Below are 20,000 nucleotides of genomic sequence, written 5' to 3'. Positions count from 1 at the left end.
ATACAAATATTTTATATATATAATGTATATACAAATATTTTATATATATATATAATGTATATACAAATATTTTATATATATATACATATATATATATATATATATATATATATATATATATCGCACACACAGGTAGCCGTCGACTTACGACAGCGTTTGGTTACGACCAAGTGGTCGTAAACCAATCTGGTCGTAAGTCGACCTATGTTAAATTGCTGTAAGTATATTATGCTGTGTAATGATATTGTAATCACCTTAAATTCATATTTCACCAACATTTTTTCAGTTCATGATTTAATTTGTTTCTTTAGACTTTTTTTTTTATCTTGGAATTTTTATACCTTTAAGGGTTTAAGTCATGCACTGCATACTACAGTACAGATCGTTTATTGTGTGCAAAACATACAAAAATATAAAATACAGGTAAGAAAAATAGAAGAAAAAAATATTATGAAACATACCGATATACAACTTTATTTATTGCTTGGGTCATTGGTGCTTGTGTGTGGGTCGCCGGCGTCATCATCATCAGTTGTGGCAGTGCGCGTGGTGGTGGTGTTGGGGGGGGGGGGATGATTTGGTCTTTTCATAAACTGTCGATAAACTTGTGGGCTCCTTCCTCATCTGCAGTCGCTGCTTCTACACTCACTCGAATATTATGCAGTTGAGACATTTTCTTAAACCTTTTGAATCAGCCAGTACTTGCCAAAAAATTCTTGAATGTAGTCTTCTCCTTCACGTTCCTTCAAAGTCTGAAATAGAATTTTAGCCTTTGCACATTAAAAAGGCCTAACGGTGTCCATTTTTTAAATTTGATTTTCCATCCAAATGTGCAGTAATTTCTCCATTTCATAAATGGGCCCGGTATTTTGTTTCATTATCACCGTTGGTCGCTTGGGTGCAGATCCTTTCACGGCTTCACGAATTTATTCTTTGTCTTTCAGAATTGTTGACACAGTAGAGTGTAATAAATTCATGTCAAGTGCGATCACATCAACTTTCTTTCCTCTTTTGTGCTGTTTAATCACTGTCATTTTTGTGTCCAGATCAATGACATTTCTTTCCTTCTTGGCAGGCTAGGGAGTAGATCATGATATTTTCCTCTTGGTAGACATCTTGGGGTTATTTTGAAGACATTTGTAAAGACAGAGATATGAAGGAAGTCACATTGTATCGGTACTCGCTATTCACAAAGACTGAGTAGCAAGACCGCGGGATGCTACCGCTGGGGCGTGGTAACTGTTGTACACTATACTTTTCTACCGCCTGGCAAGCAAGAGTAATGCCTGCTGACCAGACGGATGTAAAACCGATCAGTCGTAAGTTACATAGGTCGTAAGTCGACGACTACCTTTGGCGTGGTAACTGTTGTGCACTATATTTTCTACCGTCTGGTAAGCCTGCCGACCAGACGATCGTAAAGTTGATCAGTCGTAAGTCGCATAGGTCGTAAGTCAACGGCTACCTGTATATATATATATATATATATATACATATCTTTACATATGTATATATACATATGTATATACATACATATATACATATATATATACATACATATATAGAGGATTCATTGCTGATTATTTTATTACGTGTATTTCAATACAACGCGCAATATTTTTATCTTCAGAGTTGACGTATCTTAATAATTCTCCGAATGATGCTGACGTTTCGGAGCATCCTGGTTCCATCTTCTGGGTGATCTGATGTGCAGGGTCTGTGGAGGTCTTATTTATACTTCGAGCTGGAATCATTGGGTTCTCTGAGGGAAGGAGTCTCCTCTGATTGGCTGCCCTGGGCCAATAGGGGGATCCGGGTTACTGGAGGTCTAGGAGACCTCTTCCAGTGCTTATAGTGGTTCTGTCTGGGCTCGGTCTCTTCATGAATGGTAAGACGCGCAGGTCATCGACCTGGATGTTGATGTTAGAATGGTTATTTTGTTTGTATATGGCTTCCAGGAACAACAGCCTACGAGGATACGATTCCCTGTCTATGAGTGTTGTCTTGTTGTCTAGGTCTTTTCTTGTTAATGTTTTGTTGTGAGAAGAGGTATAGTGTGACTTGATTGATCCGTTGGACAGATGGCTCGTTAGGCGTCGTATTAATTGTGTTCTTGTCATATCAATGTAGGTGTGATATTCACGCCGCACTATTGCATTTGTATTGGTATACAACGTGGTCTTCCTGTAATGGTGTTTTTGTGATGGTGTGTTTGTTACGGATAATCAATTGGGCTGCTTTCTTTGTATTGTAGTAGATGATGCGTTGGATTTTTGTTTTTCGAGGTCTGTTGTCTGTATGTTCTTGTCTATGATTCCTTTCCGTATCTTTTCATCTGTCTTGTGTTCTGTGACGGAGTTCATGACGGGGTTTCTGTCGCTAGGTGTCGTGTTATCTTCTTTTGTGTACCATTTGTCAAGGATCATTGTGATGCGTGTTACATCCGTTGTTAACCAGGACCTGAATTAGTCTCTTCAGTTCCTGGTGTGCATTTTTCCATGTGGAGCAGTGTGAAAGGGCCCTCCTGACATACGAGCCGATGGTGGAGTGTAAGTAACGGGAAAGGCACTTAACTCCTACTCAGGCGGAGTCTAGGGTTTGTTGGTTTTGTGTAAACAGCAGTTTATATATATATATATATATATATATATATATATATATATATATATATATATATATATATATATATATATATATATATATATATATGAACACTTCTCCAGGTCAGTGGAAGGTAATGTTATGAATATCTGTCAGTCACTCCAAAGGTATGTTTTGGTTGTCTAACCTGATTTCTGATAAGTCAGGTCACACGGTACACGGATGAATTGAGATAGCGTGACCTTGTTCAATATGGAGACGACCTTTGTATGCCCCTAATGTCCTTAGGGTCTTAAGAATGGCGTCTACATCGCCGGACCAAGTTATAAGGACGTTAATGCCTCATTACACGCCGGAAATGACGTCATCGCCAGGACCAACGATGTAGATAAGGTTGTTATCTCAACGCTTGTGCTTTTTTCGCTAATGCTTTATCGTATATATTCTATAACAAGCGGAAAGATATATCGCCACATCATACCTATCTGGAAATCATTGTTTTTATCTACATATTATCTTCCAGTTATTTTGTTTACTTTTTCATGATTTTCCTTATCCTCAGTTTTACTCTCTTTTTTTTTATTTTATTTATTTCTTATTTTGTTTTATCTTTTCAGATATCATTCTTGTTCATAGTCTGGCTGACCTAGAACTCCCTTGTTTACCTATCACGTGCCCCTTCCCCTAATCCAAAACCTTTCCTTACATTTCACTCACCTTCGTGTTCTTTTCTAAACCTTCACCCTTCCACACGTTGTATATTCTTTTTCCTTTGTCGATCGTCATCCCACCCTTCCTCCCTTACCTTCTCCTCCCCTCTCCCCACGATGTAATTTCAATTCGCTTCACCACTTTCCTAGAATTGGGTATTTTTGTTCTAGAATAGGATATATCTCGAACAACAAAATCCTTTCGCCCCTGGGGGATTAAAGGAAAAAAAAAATCCCTCTTCTCCCCCTCCCATATCCTTTCCCCTATCCCCCTATCTCCCTACTCCCCCTCGGACCTCTACCCTTCCTCTGTCTCTCTCTCTTCTGGCTTCCTCGCCTTTAAAGGAGTTAAGTTGTCATCACCATAGAAAATGGATATCCATGCTCAGTCCGCGTTCCACTTTATATTTATATTTTTCGTTCTAGCTCTGTTTGTCTCTCATGTGTGAATATATATGTGTACATGTATGCCTACGCCCATGTATACACACACATACACACACACACACACACACACACACACACACACACACACACACACATATATATATATATATATATGTATATATATATATGTGTGTGTGTGTGTGTGTGTGTGTACATGTATATGTATAAATATATGCATGTATTTTAAAGAATTCACTCTGGCATCTTGTAGTTAACATTTTTCTGCTAACAGAAACACCTTTATGTTCTCATGACAAACTGACTGACAATTACTAAATAAGGAATGTAGGTTAGATTAGGAGGGATAGGAAGGAACGGCAAAGAAATGAGGAAAAGGGAGAATGAAAAAAGGAACTAGAAGAAGCAGAAGTAGAATAACATGGACAAGAAGAGGAAAAGGAAGAGAAGAAGAAGGAGGAGAGGAGGAAGAGGAGGAAGAGGAGGAAGGAGAGAAAAAGGAGGATAAGGAAAAGGATTAGGAGTTAAATGATGAGGAAAAGAGATTAACTCAGAAGCAATTGAGCAGATCATCATCATCGTCATCATCGTCATCATCATCATCATCATCATCAGCCTTTTCAGAAATCCTTACGTCATAATTCAACTCACTCCCTCTCTGTCCCTCTCTCCCCCTCTGTCTCTCTCTCTCTGGCTTTCTGACTTTCTCTCTCTCTGCCTCTCTCGCTCTCTCTTTGACTCTCTCGCTCTTTCTCTGCTTATCTCGCTACCTCTCTGCCTCACTCGCTCTCTTTCTGCCTCTCTCGCTCTCTCTCTACTTCTTTCGCTCTCTCTCTACATCTCTCTCTCTCTCTCTCTCTCTCTCTCTCTCTCTCTCTCTCTCTCTCTCTCTCTCTCTCTCTCTCTCTCTATGTCTGTCTGTCTGTATGTCTGTCTGTCTGTCTCTCTGTCTGTCTCTATCACTCTGCCTCTCTCACTCTCTCTGCCTCTCTCGCTCTTCCTCTGCCTCTCTCGCTCTCCCTCTACCTCTCTCGTTCTCTCTCTACCTCTCTCGCTTTCTCTCTGGCTCTCTTGTTCTCTCTCTCTATCTCTGCCTCTCTCGATCTCTCTGCCTTTGTTTGCCTCAGCTTTTTTGTATCTATCTGCCTTTGTCTGCCTTAGTCAACCTCTGTCTGCCTCTCTCTGTCTGTCAGTCTACCTGTCTCTTTCTGTCTGTGTCTGTCTGTCTGTCTGTCTGTCTCTATCTGTGTGTCTCTCACTGTGTCTGTCTATCTGTCTCTGTCTACCTGTGTCTGTCCCTCACTGTGTCTGTCTGTTTGTCTGTCTGTCTCTATCTGTGTCTGTCTCTCACTGTGTCTGTCTGTCTGTCTGCCTGTCTGTTTCACTCTGGCTATCCATCTATCTCTCTCTCTCTCTCTCTCTCTCTCTCTCTCTCTCTCTCTCTCTTTTCCCCCTCTCTCTCTCTCTCTCTTCCCCCCTCTCTCTTTCTCTCTTCCCCCCTCTCTCTATCTTTCTCCCCCCTCTCTCCCCCTCACTCTCTCTCTTCCCCTTCTCTCTCTCTCTCTCTCTTCCCCCTCTCTCTCTCTCTTCCCCCCTCTCTCTCTCTCTTCCCCCCTCTCTCTCTCTCTTCCCCCCTCTCTCTCTCTCTTCCCCCCTCTCTCTCTCTCTCTTTACCCCCTCTCTCTCTCTTCCCCCCTCTCTCTCTCTCTTTCCCCCTCTCTCTCTTTCCCCTCTCTCTCTCTTCCCCCCTCTCTCTCTCTCTTCCCCCCCTCTGTCTCATATACATATATGTATATGTATATGTGTATGTATATGTCAGTCTATCTGGAAAAGCAGTCGGAAGCGTGCTGGTTTCGCATTCGCTTTCTTGTGGATTCGAATTCCGCACATCTCTCCGATTCCCAGCAGTGAGTGTACACATGGGGCAAAGATGAAGGTTTTGGTTGCAACTAATTAGCTTGTCCTGGTGTAGGTTCATCAACTTATTACCACTGCCCTCTACGTAGCGAGAGAATTGTGCAAAACTTATTTCTGTGTTTTTTATACTCTCATATTTATACAAAAAAATATTCCTTCATCATGTTCTTGAGGTTTGTCTCAAGCTGAAAACCAATGTTCTCGAAGAACAGGGACATTACATTTTAATTGAAATATTTTTAATCACATCTCATTTAGAATATAAGAAGCTTAATGTGTCCCAATGCCTTTGTTTTCTTAATACACACATGCTGATGACACTAGTTCTCATTCTTCAAAATTCTTCTTCAGGCGTTTCTCTCAAGTTGGATTTGAATCTTGTTGGTGAATAGCTGCAGGATACTTGACATAGGACCTTTTATTTGTTTTACCGAATAAGAACAGAAGTCTAAGAATATAAGAGTATAAAAATGGAGAAGACTGTAAGAGACTATAAGGTCTACACTAGGTAGTTCCCTGTCCATTACCCACTTTCATCTGTATCCATAAAGTTATCTAATCGTCTCTTAAAAGAACCAATAGTTTCAGCCCTCTCTTCATTGTTACTAAGTCTATTCCATCCATTTACCGATCTGTTCCTAAGCCAGATCTTATTTATTTCATTTTAAGCCCTTCCAAGGACTCCAAGGCCTTCAGTTACATCTAATGATTCTTCTTTCTTTCTCTTCCATCTCTAAGTATTTTTTTTTCTTCTAGTTTTCGTCCATGACTGAATATTTTCGGTCTATTTTACATCAGTGGATTTAATTGAAGACTCAAATGTAGAGTACCCTCAATTGGATTAACTTGTTCGTTTAATCTTGAAAGTTCTACACCCCTAGTTAAGTCTATGACACGATACAGATGTTTCATGTGTCATTTTATGTAATGTGTATTTCATGTATGGAGTGAATTACATCGCGCTGCATCTGGACGAAATGGGAGTTCAAAGCCAATCAAGTTTTTTCTTTCCTTCTTTATTTATTTATCTATTTGCTTATTCGTCTACTATGGTAGCCTTCAACTTCCCGTCCTCTACACACTATTGCAGGTCTTTCCATGACGTCATTTTCTTAGCCACTCTCTTTTCATAGTTCTTTTCCATGTCACTTATCCTGATTTAGCTGCATGTCTTAGATAACCTAATGATACTAGATTTTCTGGATCATCATGTCCAGTTTCTGCACAGATGCTTTTTAAAAGACAAAAAGAATATGTACGATATTTTTTTCCTGCAAGAAGATTCTAGAATGAAATGCTATCTAATATTTTCCGAACTTTAGATTGGTGATAAGGAGTTGATAATGGCTATAATGATAATAATAATCATAATGCTGATATGAGGAGGAGGATGATAGTGAAGATTGTGATGATAACGTTGATGATCGTGATGATAATGATGATTACAACAATGATGATAGTAGTTGTAATAATGATAATGATGGTAATGATTGTAATGATGATAATAATAATGATGATGAGATGACGATGATGATTATGACGATAATAACGATGTAATGTGATGATAATATGAATGCTGATGATAACGTTGATGATCGTGATGGTAATGATTACAACAATGATGATAGTAGTTGTAATAATGATAATGATGGTAATGATTGTAATGATGATAATAATAATGATGATGAGATGACGATGATGATTATGACGATAATAACGATGTAATGTGATGATAATATGAATGCTGATGATAACGTTTTTATAAATTCTACACTTGAACTAACATAGATCACTGACCAATCACTTCAAAATTTCCAACACACGAAACAAGACAACACCCGACAGCAGCGGGAGATTAACTGAAAGTTTAGAAGCGCTGGTAAACTACAATCCACAACAACAATCTAGAAACTCCTTAATGAGTGAAGAAAGCAAGAGAGATCCTGTAGGGAAAACTTTGTAAACATGTTTTACAAAAACTGCGAGAACTTTTGGGCCAAGAAAGGAGCGATATAGACATTTTTGTTCACATTTGTCAGGAATTCTCCAGGAAGTGCTGGTTCCTTTGTTTACTATAGACAATGTTTCCAGCAGAAGTGTGATGGTCTTGTGTAAAAAATAAAACAAAAAAACTTTGGTATTGCTGTGCCGAGACTTTTCAATATTTATTTCAGGTTTGTTTGTGTATTTGTTTATCTATTTATATATTTGGTTATCTATTTGATGTTTCATTTATCTATCTATTTATTTATTCATATATTTATCTATCTAAACCTTTTTATTATTCATTTAATAATGCATTTGTGTGTGTGTGTGTGTGTGTGTGTGTGTGTGTGTGTGTGTGTGTGTGTGTGTGTGTGTGTGTGTGTGTGTGTGTGTGTGTGTGTGTGTGTGTATGTGTGTGTGTGTGCGTGCGCGAATGTAAGTGTTCTTTACCCATTACTTATAAAAATTATATTTCATAGCATTCCTATTTTTTCCAATCTATTCCCATTTATTCCCATTTATCTACCAATTAGAGCTTACTTCTTCTTAAATGCTAACCATTTTCAATGGTCCTCGTGTTGACATCATCGTTCATCACTGAGAAGAAAAGACAATCACGCCGAGAAGAAAATCCAATAAACGATGTAATCTGATTGCTTGTCTTCGATCAAAACCGGTTCACGTTATCTATAATGAATTCCGAATCGCTGTTTAATGAAATTTGAATGTCTATGCAAAGTTCCTCGGGTTGGTTTATTCACTGATAGGGAAACTTCATGTCACATATTGACGTCACTGCCTCAGGGTGTTAGAGTAGTGATTACGATGATTCAGAACAGTAGTATTATTCTGAATTACTATTGAACTGATATAACATGAAAAGGACTCAGCTTACGATATTCTTGTACTGAAACTAAAGTTATTCTGTTCTCATGATAGCCAAGAGGTCTTTCTGCAGATTACCAATAAGGAAGTTCAAGGGTATTTTCCGTGTTAATGTGTGTGTGTGATACACCATGGTCTTGGATCACGTATTGCACTCGTGATCGACGAGAGTTGGAGTAACGACTCGCAGCGCAGTGATACTGAAATTATTTGAGCCCTGGGAGGGATTCGAACCCGGACCGCTGTAGTGGCAGCGGGGAACAGCGCCACAAGTTGTGTGTGTGTGTGTGTGTGTGTGTGTGTGTGTGTGTGTGTGTGTGTGTGTGTGTGTGTGTGTGTGTGTGTGTGTGTGTGTGTGTGTGTGTGTGTGTGTGTGTGTGTGTGTGTGTGTGTGTGTGTGTGTGTGTGTGTGTGTGTGTGTGTGTGTGTGTGTGTGTGCACACGCGCGTTTGTGTGCGTCTGTGTGTGTGTCTGTGCGTGTGTGCGCTGTATGTGTGCATCTGAATATATCTTCACCTTTGAATATCTATGTGAGAACATGTATGTACTCACGTAGACAAGCACATAAATGTGATTATATTTCCCTAAGTACATAGGAAATTCCCGTTGATGTTACATGTAACTTAGATGGACAAAATTAACTTGCCCAAGGTCTTACGAGGGAGGTAATTAAGACAAACTTGGAAACGAATCACGCAGTTTGGAAAGGGAAATAATTACACGCTAACTTATACAGAACTTTGGACAACCATTCGGTCTTAGAAGGATGGGTGAATCAAAGTCTAATTGCAATAAAAAAGGAAGAAAAAACTAACTAGATAAAGTAAAGGAGGTTAGAGGAAAAGAAAATTATGTAACTATTGAAGATATATAAACAATTTAACCTTTCTTTGTTATTGCAATGGCTATATGAACAAGAGCAAAATAACACAGAAGAAGAAGAACTTAGTCACGGTGAAACGTTTTACAAAATAGAAAGATAAATAGGTACATGAACAGATAAATGAACAAGTAGGTAGGTAAACATATATATGTATGTTTAAAGATAAACATATAAATAAATCTATAAATGATTAAACAAATAGATTAAAAAATCTTTTGGCAGTATATGTTACTTTAAAAACATTTTTCAATTTTAAAAGATAAAAGAAAATAGGCGTTCACATTTTTTATTAATTTTCAAAAGCCTTAAGGTTTCTAATGTTCGCGATATCATAAATAATATTTATTTGAAACACCATGATACATATTTATAGTTACACACAGACATAGCTGTACATACACGTGTGGACATGGGCTTAAATATTGATACAAATGAATACAGATGTAAACATAAACTTTAATAGGCAGACATAGGTACATACGTATACCTGAATATAGATCAAGGCAAGACACGCACACGAACACGCGCGCAGACGCACGCACACACACACACACACACACACACACACACACACACACACACACACACACACACACACACACACACACACACACACACACACACACACACACACACACACGTGTGTATAGTTTCTGTTTACATACACCTGTATAACTTCTTTTCATCCTCCTGTTGTGTTTGACTATCAGGATTCCAGCCCTTTCCACCCTTCCCATCCATGTCATAAGAAAATAAGAAGTTTCAAGAATGAACCAGAGTTCAAGAGACCATAAAGCTTACACAAGGCACTTGTCCTTTACCACCTGTCATCCTTATCCATAAATTTATCTAATCTTCTCTTAAGAAAAGAATAGTTTTAGCTCTTAACACATCGTTACCAAGTCCTATCCAGCCTCCACGCCGTCCCCCTTCCGAAGCTCTGTAATCTCACACGCACTAAAAGACACCTGTACTCTTAGTTCCAGACATAGATATCCGGGACAGCAGAGGAACTCTCATCCGAGAGAAGTTCTACGAAGTCGGTTCCCGCATCGATCTCCACTGTAACGTCACCCCAGCGCCTCCGACAAACGAACCCCTCACTTGGTCTCTTGATGAACAGATCCTCACGAGCCAATCAGAGGACAAACTCAGGTAAGTGTCACTTGAGATATGTTAACCTTATAATGACCCAAGGGTCACCTGTATACCAAATAAAACCAAATGGTGTTAACATAAGAGCATAAGAATGGAGAGTACTGCAAGAGACCATATACCCTATACTAGGCAGTTCCATATCCTTTACTGCCCTGTCATCCTTATCCATAAAGTTATCTAATCTTCTCTTAGGGTAATCAATTATTTCAGTGCTCACTTCGTTGTTACTAAGTCTATTCTATTCGTTAACCATTCTGTTGATAAACCAATTCTTGCTTAATTCCTTCCTAAACCTAAATTTGTGTAAGCCAGAGTACAGTCTTTAATGATAACACTTAGGCTTCTGGGGTTCCTTAAGAAGGTACTTGAAAGTTCTAGTGTCTGTGTGATGATTCTAGATTTAATAAATCACTTACTGTTAGAAAGAATAAAGTTATAATTGTAGTGCTGAGTCTTATGAATAAAGTCAACATGTACAGTATGTGTGTGTGTGTGTGTGTGTGTGTGTGTGTGTGTGTGTGTGTGTGTGTGTGTGTGTGTGTGTGTGTGTGTGTGTTCTCACCCACACGCTGGGATATAGCAGTAAAAGTATTTACACAAGAACGTCACTAGTTAAAGAAAATATTTCCAATCTCCAACAATAAACGTGCTGTTTTGTATTAAAGATCACATTATTTCTCTTTTTGTGTGTGTGTGATTTTGATCCTTGTAGATCTTAAAGAATTGAATATTCTCCATAAGTTGATCTGATTGTCTTTGATACCATAGAACCTCCTTATACAGCTTAGGAATCTTGGTCAATTAGTCCCTCAAAGGCTGCCTCTGTTGCTTTACCAAGGTGATATTATCCCTATGTATGGAAATGCTGGCTATATACAACGAATTAAAAAAAAAAAAATGAAAAAGAAATTGAATTGCAGTCGACAGTAACCGAGAGACAATGCACTTATTCCACAGTACCCTCTGTCCATTTTTTCGCTTTGAGTTTTTGTCCCATATAGTTGTCTATTGTGTTCGTAAATTTTTGTACTAGTACCAGTGCACAATGCTGGAAATGCACGAAAATATTTTTTTCCTTTCCTAACACATTTTCTGATATCCGTGGTTATTTTGTTGCCGATTTTTTTTAATCTATGTTTATTTATTTATTTATTATTCATTTATTAACTTGCTATCCATTTATTCATTTATCTATTATTCATTTAGTCATTTATTCATGTATATTTTTATTGTATTATTTGTTGATTTGCTTACTTTTATTTTTATTTTGTTTATTATCACTATTATTATCATCATTATTATTTATTTATTTACTATTTTTATATTTATATATCTATATATTTATTTCTATATATTCATATATCTATATATTTCTTTACATACTTATATTTATATTTATAATTATATATCATTCATATACTTATAAATTTATTTATTTATTACTATTTCATATATTTATATATGTATTTATTTATAGATTTGATTATATATTTATCTATATATTTACTTGTTTACATATTTATTTATTCGTTTATTCATTTATTTTATTGATTTTATTATTTATGTAATATTCAATCAGACGTCTTTAAATTTTTAAATCTCAGACGCTTGTTGGGTTCAGTGAATATACATGCATGCATACATATTCATTCATACATACATACATACATACACATACATACATAAGCACGCACGAACGAACCAGGCTCGATAATTTTCCTCTTTTTTTGTGTGTGGAGTAATGATGATACGCAGAAGGAGGGCTTGTGTTGTCATATCATATGTGACGGTGATATGTGACGGTGATGTGTGACGGTGGTATGTGTCAAATGAACTCAACCTTTTCACTGTTCACTATCAACCATTAATATTATAGAAATTTGAAAATAGAAAATATTTCCATCCAGTCTTTCATAATTAAGAACAAATCCAAACCCCCCCCCCCCAAAAAGCTAGATAGAAATAAAAAATAGAAATTAACAAGATAAAAACAAGAAAATAAATAAATTAATAAATAGACAAATAGAAATAGATAAATAATTATCGAATGGATAGATAGATTATTTAACAGATAGACAAACAAATGAATAAGTAAATAATTAATAAATAAATGAATAGATAATTATACAAAAAAAAATAAAACAAAGATCATATCAAATAAAGTTAAATGAAATAAGATTGAAAATCAAATCTGTTATAACAATAGAAGGACTATATGTCATATTAATGAATTTTATAGAATCTTTTGAATCATTCTAATAGGTGAGATTAATGATTTTACCCTGGCTGACAATAGGCGACGTTTTCATCCTCAAAGGTGGAAATGAAATGAAATAATATGAAATAACATGAAATAAAGTATAATGAAACAGAAAGAAGTGAAATGAAAATCAAAGTTAAATACAATAAAAAGAATAAAATAAACTTGAATTAAATCAAATTAGATGAAATTAATTAAGCTAAACAATATATCTAATTATTGATTTATTAGTACTCTTTTCTTTTTCATTTTTTCATCCAATTTAATTTTCACTTAATTTCATCTTATTCTACTTAATTTATCTTACCTTATTTTTATTCTTTTTTATATTGTTACATCTTATTTCTTTTCATTTTCATTTATTTTATTTTCATTTTCATTTATATTGTCTTGCTTTTTATTCAATTCCATCTTATTATTCTTTGTTCTATTTAATTTTAATCTATTTTATTTTATTTCATTTCATTTTCTTTTTACTGTGTCTAACCTCTAACTGTGCATGTATCGTCCTAAATTCCAATACCATGCAATACCATGGTTACCCGAATACCCGCGGTGCTCTCAGTCGAACCTGGAATTAAATTACTAGTCAGAACGACGTTCTAACGACCACCACGTCTCCTGTGACCGACCTGACTACCTGCGACTGACTACATGCCAAAAGTTGACGTTGATGGCATTTTAAACGCCCACAGGTCAGCCTGACCCAGCCTGAACGTTACAGCTTGGGAGAGAGAATTTAGGCGCCAATTTGGTATGCGAGCCTCTGTCGTAATTTGTGATGAAAAATTATTTTGTCTCTTGGTAACCTTTTTTTTCCAGTTTAACACTTCGATTCTTCTTCTTGATTCTCTCTCTCTCTCTCTCTCTCTCTCTCTCTCTCTCTCTCTCTCTCTCTCTCTCTCTCTCTCTCTCTCTCTCTCTCTCTCTCTCTCTCTCTCTCTCTCTCTCTCTCTCGTCCTTCTTCTTCTCCTTTGTTATTTTGTTCTCTTGTCTTCGTTTTTCTTCCCCTTCTTCCTTCTTTTCATTTTCCTCTTTCTTCTTCTCCTTCTTCATTTGTTACTGTTCTTTGTCATCCTTCTTCTTCTTCTTCTTTTTCTTCTCCGCTCCTTTCTCCTTTCCTTCATTTTCCTCTTTCTTCTTCTCCTCCTCCTCGGTCATTTCTTACTCTGTTCTCTGTCTTCCTTCTTCCTCTTCTCCGCTCCTTCCTTCTTTTCTTTGTTTTCCTCTATCTCCTCCTCTTTTTTCACTTATCAATTTGTTCTTTATCTTCCTCCTTCCTCGACACTTCTTCCTCCTTATCCTTGTTATCCTCTTTCTTTTTTGTCCTTCTTTTATTTGTTACTTTGTCCTCTATCTTCCCTCTTCTCAATTCTTTCCTCCTTCTCTTTTTTTCCCTCTCTTTTTCCTCTGCTCCTCTTTATTTTCCTCTCTTTTTCCTCTGTCCCTCCCTTCCTCTTTTCTCTTGCTCTGGGCTTGGGGAATCGTAGATTTCCCAAAACGACTTTTGCGTTTCGTAATGGCCCTGTTAATTGATGAACAATTTGTTTCGTGGGACGATCGGGTCAAATATGACCTAAGAGTTTTCTGCAAGGACATCGATTGGATGAGCCGCGAGGTACCCGAGTGGATACTGTCTTGAACTCGTGAGCACATGGTCGTGAGTTCGAGTCCCGGGAGACGAAGCGACCCAACGTCGACCTATAAAAGAAATTTAAAAAGCTGCTTGCTGTAGCTAACAGGGGTTTTCCACTTCCCACGGCGAGGGAAGGGGTCAGTGAGTCTTATGGAAAGACGTCATTGAACACTTACAAATTTTTAGCAAAGTTATAAACAAGATTCCCAATACAATAAAGATCCCCAATACAATAAAGATTCCCAATACAATAAAGCTTGTCAAAATACACGTTCCTAAAATCTAAAATAAAAATCTTGTGATACATTTTACGTAGTCAAGAAATACATTTGACCACGGGTAGAATCAAAGGTGGAAAGTTTACGCCAGAAGGCGCTGGAAATCGGAGAGGAGTGCTGGATTTGAACCCAGAACTAAGCGAATGTGAGACCAGCGTACAATTCATTCGACATTTTCCAAACCCAACAACAGATGCCAAAGCATTCGCCGGATTAGCTGATCCCTTCAGATATCCCACTTCGAGTTTGCAAGACAAGTATCCTCACTATTTTTTTTTTTCAAGAATTATTCGAAGAGGCTAATGAACAGCAAGATAGGTTTTATTGCCTAAAGCTATTCTTGTGTTCAGCTCCAATTTTAGTCTTCAAAAACATTCGGAAATCCTTTCATTTTTTTTTTTTCGAATGACTCCAAAGTTAGTATAGGAGCTGTTCTTCAACAGTGGGTTTTATGACCTCAAAATAGTCTTATTTTCAAATGCATAAAAAAAATGGGCGTAGAAGCTGGTCTTCGCTATATAGGAGCTATTCTTCAACAGTGGGTTTTATGACCACAAAATAATTTCATTCTTTCAAATGCATCAAAAAGTGGGCGTAAAACCTGGCCTTCATTAATAAGGAGACAGAAATAAACTGGGTGTCATTACATTAACCCTCATTTGGCGGCATTGACTTTAGTCTGAGGACAGGAAAACCACAGCCCCCAGGGAACCGGCAACAGTTTCCGTGCTGACCCATAAGTCTAAAGACATAAACAGACATATATCTAGCTCACAAAGCTCATGTGTACGTCGAACGCAAACCGATTTCGAGTTGTCAAAGGTCTCTCCAAGTGAAACAGCACTTTGACACTTGACGACAACTATGTTCAAAAGAAACCAAAGGCTCTAGCCAATACTCTCAGTAGAGGAACTCTCCGAGGGAAATGAGCAAGGAAAAAAAAAAAAAAAAACTAGCACCATTTTGGAAAAGCATAGTCTCTGTTATAGTCAGATGACGGTGGGAAAGTTCCTAAGGTTTCTCTATTCTTAACTTTCCAGAGACCAGAAAATGTAACAAACAAAAATTAACATCCTCTACTTTAATACATACAATACATATATGTATACATACATACATACATACACGTATATATACATACATACGTGCATCCATACATGCATACATACATGCTCAACAAACATTCCCCTTTTACCCAAGACCCTCTTCACCTCCACCCATCATATTCTCGGTCTTCTCCTCAAGTTCACTCCATCCACCTCTGCCTACCACTCTTTCATTGTCAGTCTTCCTTCACTCATTCTTTCCGTATGCACAAACCATCCCAATATTCTTTGGTCAACCCAATCTGCCAGTTCCCCTTCCACCTCCACTCCTTGCCTCACATGCTCATTTCTCACTCCATCCATCCTGATAATTCCCTCCATAATTCTTAAACACTTCATCTCAAACACATTTAAATTCCTCCACTTTAATACCGCAAGTATTCCCATAACTCATGAAAACCGCCCCATGGCACGCCACGCTAGGGTATCACACGAGTGATATATGTCTTGCAAGCGTGCTACGGCAACAGCCTCGGCTTGCAATGGGAGTCGTCTTCGTCGTCGTTGTCGTCGTCGTCGTCGTTGTCATCGTCGTCATCGTCAACATCGTCATTATAGTCATCATCGTCAACAATGTCATCATCGTCAACATCGTCATCATCGTCAACATCGTCAACATCGTCATCATCAGCCTCGTCATCATCATCCCCGTCATCATCATCCCCGTCATCATCACCATCACCATCATCATCACCTTTTCCTCCTTCTCCTCCTCCTCCTCATCTAGTAAAAGGTCTTTTTCCCCTTATAAATATGTATGGTGTAACCTTCACCGATCCCAATTATATATATATTATATACATGTATGTGTATTATATACATGTAAATACATACACACGTGTGTGATTATTCTGTTTAACGATGCGAACTCCCCCTATCACAGGCTAGGACGGTGCCCCTTACAGAGGACTTTATTGCGTGAAACTTAATGAACCATACCCTTGGTCCAACTCGCTGGAGGCAGATTTCAAACTGCCGTCACCTCGACCTCCGCCGCAAGCAGCGACGCTCTGAACCGCTCAGCCAGCGTGCCGCAGGTGCCTCGTTACGCGGTCACGTCCTGGGATCGTCTTTCGAGGAAGAATTTCCAATTATCCCTTTTACCCTCAGAAAATGGCTGCAGTTGACTTCCTAAAAGATTTTTTGTAGTCCTGAAGAATACACCATTACTTATTTCTTACTTATTCCTTCTTCTCATTTTTCATCATTATTATTTTTCTTTTTCATTAGCGATAGGGAGTACGTGTATAACTTCGTATATGTATGTTTGCCCGAGTTGTTTAGAACTTGTACATGTTCCTGCTTAAACACAAAAAGCTAAGTAGTACCATTTAAGAAAATATGGGGCATTCTCAATCTAGCTCTCTCTTTTTATCCATCAAGCCATCCATCCTTCTATCCATCAGTCCATCCACCCAATCCATCCATCCATCAGTCCATCCAACCAGCCCATCCAACCATCAGCCCATCCAACCATCAGACCATCCAACCATCATCCATCCATCCATCCATCCATCCATCCATCCACCCCTCCCCCTCCCCCTCTCATTTCCCCTCTCCTTCCCTCCCTATCCCCTATCCCTGTCCTCTCTCCCTGTCTCCTCTCCTCTCCCCTCTCCCTGTCTCCTCTCCCCTCTCCCTCTCCCTGTCTCCTCTCCCCTCTCCCTCTCCCTGTCTCCTCTCCCCTCTCCCTCTCCCTGTCTCCTCTCCCCTCTCCCTCTCCCCTTTCCCTTTCCCCTCTCCCTTTCCCCTCTCCCCTCTCCCTCCCCATCCCTCCCCTCTCCCTCCCCATTCCTCCCCTCTCCCTCCCCATTCCTCCCCTCTCCCTCCCCATTCCTCCCCTCTCCCTCCCCATCCCTCCCCTCTCCCTCCTCATCCCTCCCCTCTCCCTCCCTATCCCTCCCCTCTCCCTCCCCATCCCTCCCCTCTCCCTCCCCATCCCTCCCCTCTCCCTCCTCATCCCTCCCCTCTCCCTCCCCATCCCTCTCCTCTCTCTCCCCATCCCTCCCCATCCCTCCCCTCTCCCTCCCCATCCCTCCCCTCTCCCTCTCCATCCCTCCCCATCCCTCTCACTTTCCCCTTCCCCTCTCCCCTTCCCCCTCCCACTCCCCCTTCCGCTCCCACCCTTCCCGTCCCCCTTTCCCCTCCCTCTCTCCCCCTCCCTCTCTCCCTCTCCCCCCTGTCCTCCTCCTTTCCTCCCCTTCTTTCTCTCCCCCTCCCCGTCTCCCTCTCCCTCTCTTTCTCCCTCTCTCCCTCTCTTTATCCCTTCTTACTACCCCTGTCATCGGATTTCAAAGTTATTTTCCCATGTTTTCTGTTGATTTTAGAACGTATTATTTTTTTCCGAGGGGAGGGGTAATCCTTTTCGAGAAATCCATTGATTTGAAGAGGGTTTCTGATGAATCCTGCATCAAAAGATAAAGAAAAATGGTGAACAAACACCATCTTGGTGGACTCCAGTTGGCCAAACCCCGCCTCCGGTGGATATGATGGAATGTAATCCACCAACTTTGGGTTAAAATCACGTTTTATTATCCATCTCGCTGGCGTGATCCATCAAGACTTGTATAGATTCTTTAGGAGTATTCATTTCTTGTGTCTGCTTCTCTGATTAAAAAAAAAGAAGAAAAAAACGTGACTCCCATCTTGTACATGCAACCACCGACAAGCACATGTATGCTCATATAAACACATATACATTCAAACATTCAAACATACACGTGTATATATATATTATATATAGATATATGTACAACACTGAATGGGTCCCAGTAAACAGATTTACATTAATCAACCATAATTCACTTTAATTCAACATCGAGAAGCTTGAGGAGGCATACAGTACATGCAGAAATTGAAACGTTTAAATTTTTGCATGTATGCCTCCTCGAGCTTCCCCATGTTGATCGCTTAGAATTAAAATGAATTGTGGTTGATTAATGTATTAATGTATTAATATATATATATATATATATATATATATATATATATATTATATATATCCGCTGTTACTAGCGAATTTCTCTCATATACACACACACACACACACACACACACACATATATATACACATATACTCGTATATATATGCGCACTTATACATGCGTGCGCACACACGTGTGGGTGTTTGTGTGTTAAAACAATAAACACTCAATTCATCAATTTCTCTCCACCATTTTCCTCCAATCACAGAGCTCGAGGGTCACGTGTACCATTCTAAAACCTTCGCCGCTTCCTCTCATTCTTCTCTAAACCGCTTTCCTTCTGCCACTAAACCACTTCAGCCTCCTTAAGTGTCTTCAGCTTCTCCGTCAACCTTCATCTTACTTTTTGTTCCTCCCAGACAGACATAAGAACCTAAGAATGGAGGAGACTGCAAGAGACCATAGGGCCTACATTAGGTAGTTCCCTGTCCCTTACTACGTGTCATCGCTATCCATAAAGTTCTCATGTTTTCTTAAAATCACCAATTGCTTCAACGCTCACTACTTGATGGTTACTAAGTCTATTCCATTCATTAACCCCCCTCTGTTGGTAAACCAATTTTTGCCTATTTCCTTCTTAAACCTAAAATTGTCCAATTTAAATCCATTACTACGAGTTTGGAATTGCTGTCCTAATATGATGACCTTGCCTGATAGGCTTTGGGACGCTTTGGTGTAGAACAGCGTTTCCCAACCTTGGGTGCTGAAATCAATTCTAGCGGGTGCTGGGAAGTGATGCACACAAAGATCACATTGATATATGTATCATTGATGACCTAGTTGTGCATAGTTGACTTTTTCCATGCCATTTTATTTTTCTAGGGTGTTCTTATTTCTTCTACAAGCTGTGTTGTCAATTTATTTCAGTTCTATGGAATCAAGAAAATACATCATCAAGTAGTACGCTTCACTTTCTTTTGTCCTTCTAATAACAAGATAGGAGTGTTGGATTGCTTAGACATGACAACAGGGGTTGCATTGTTCGGAAAATGTTGGGAAACGATGGTATAGTTTAACCCGTTACGTACCGGGTGATGATCTACTTTCTGTTCTGGTTGCCCCAAGAATATATTAATTTCCGTGGTACCCCTTCAGTGACGAGGGCCGTAGGTTTGTGTTTGTTTGGTTCATGTTTAGTGTATACTAGCTAACCTTCGAGCCAAGTGCTTAGTTAAGCATCTTGACCAAGCA

The 20,000-nt window shown here is 38.8% G+C and overlaps 1 protein-coding gene across 1 annotated transcript in view; it reads left to right on the top strand.

The window, feature by feature from the left end:
* The window catches only part of LOC143032530 (hemicentin-1-like), a 706,298-nt gene that overhangs the window by 648,063 nt on the left and 38,235 nt on the right, over positions 1–20,000 (top strand). The window contains exon 7 of the mRNA XM_076197397.1: positions 10,368–10,542. Coding sequence (XP_076053512.1) covers positions 10,368–10,542 — 175 coding nt within the window. The remainder of the gene's footprint in view (positions 1–10,367; positions 10,543–20,000) is intronic.

The sequence above is a fragment of the Oratosquilla oratoria genome, chromosome 14 (assembly GCF_046742065.1).
Source record: "Oratosquilla oratoria isolate Oo_2021 chromosome 14, ASM4674206v1, whole genome shotgun sequence".
Classification (NCBI taxonomy): Eukaryota; Metazoa; Arthropoda; class Malacostraca; order Stomatopoda; family Squillidae; genus Oratosquilla; species Oratosquilla oratoria.
The sequence above is the reverse complement of the archived record's forward strand: the minus strand, read 5'-3'. Positions and strand labels throughout refer to the sequence as shown.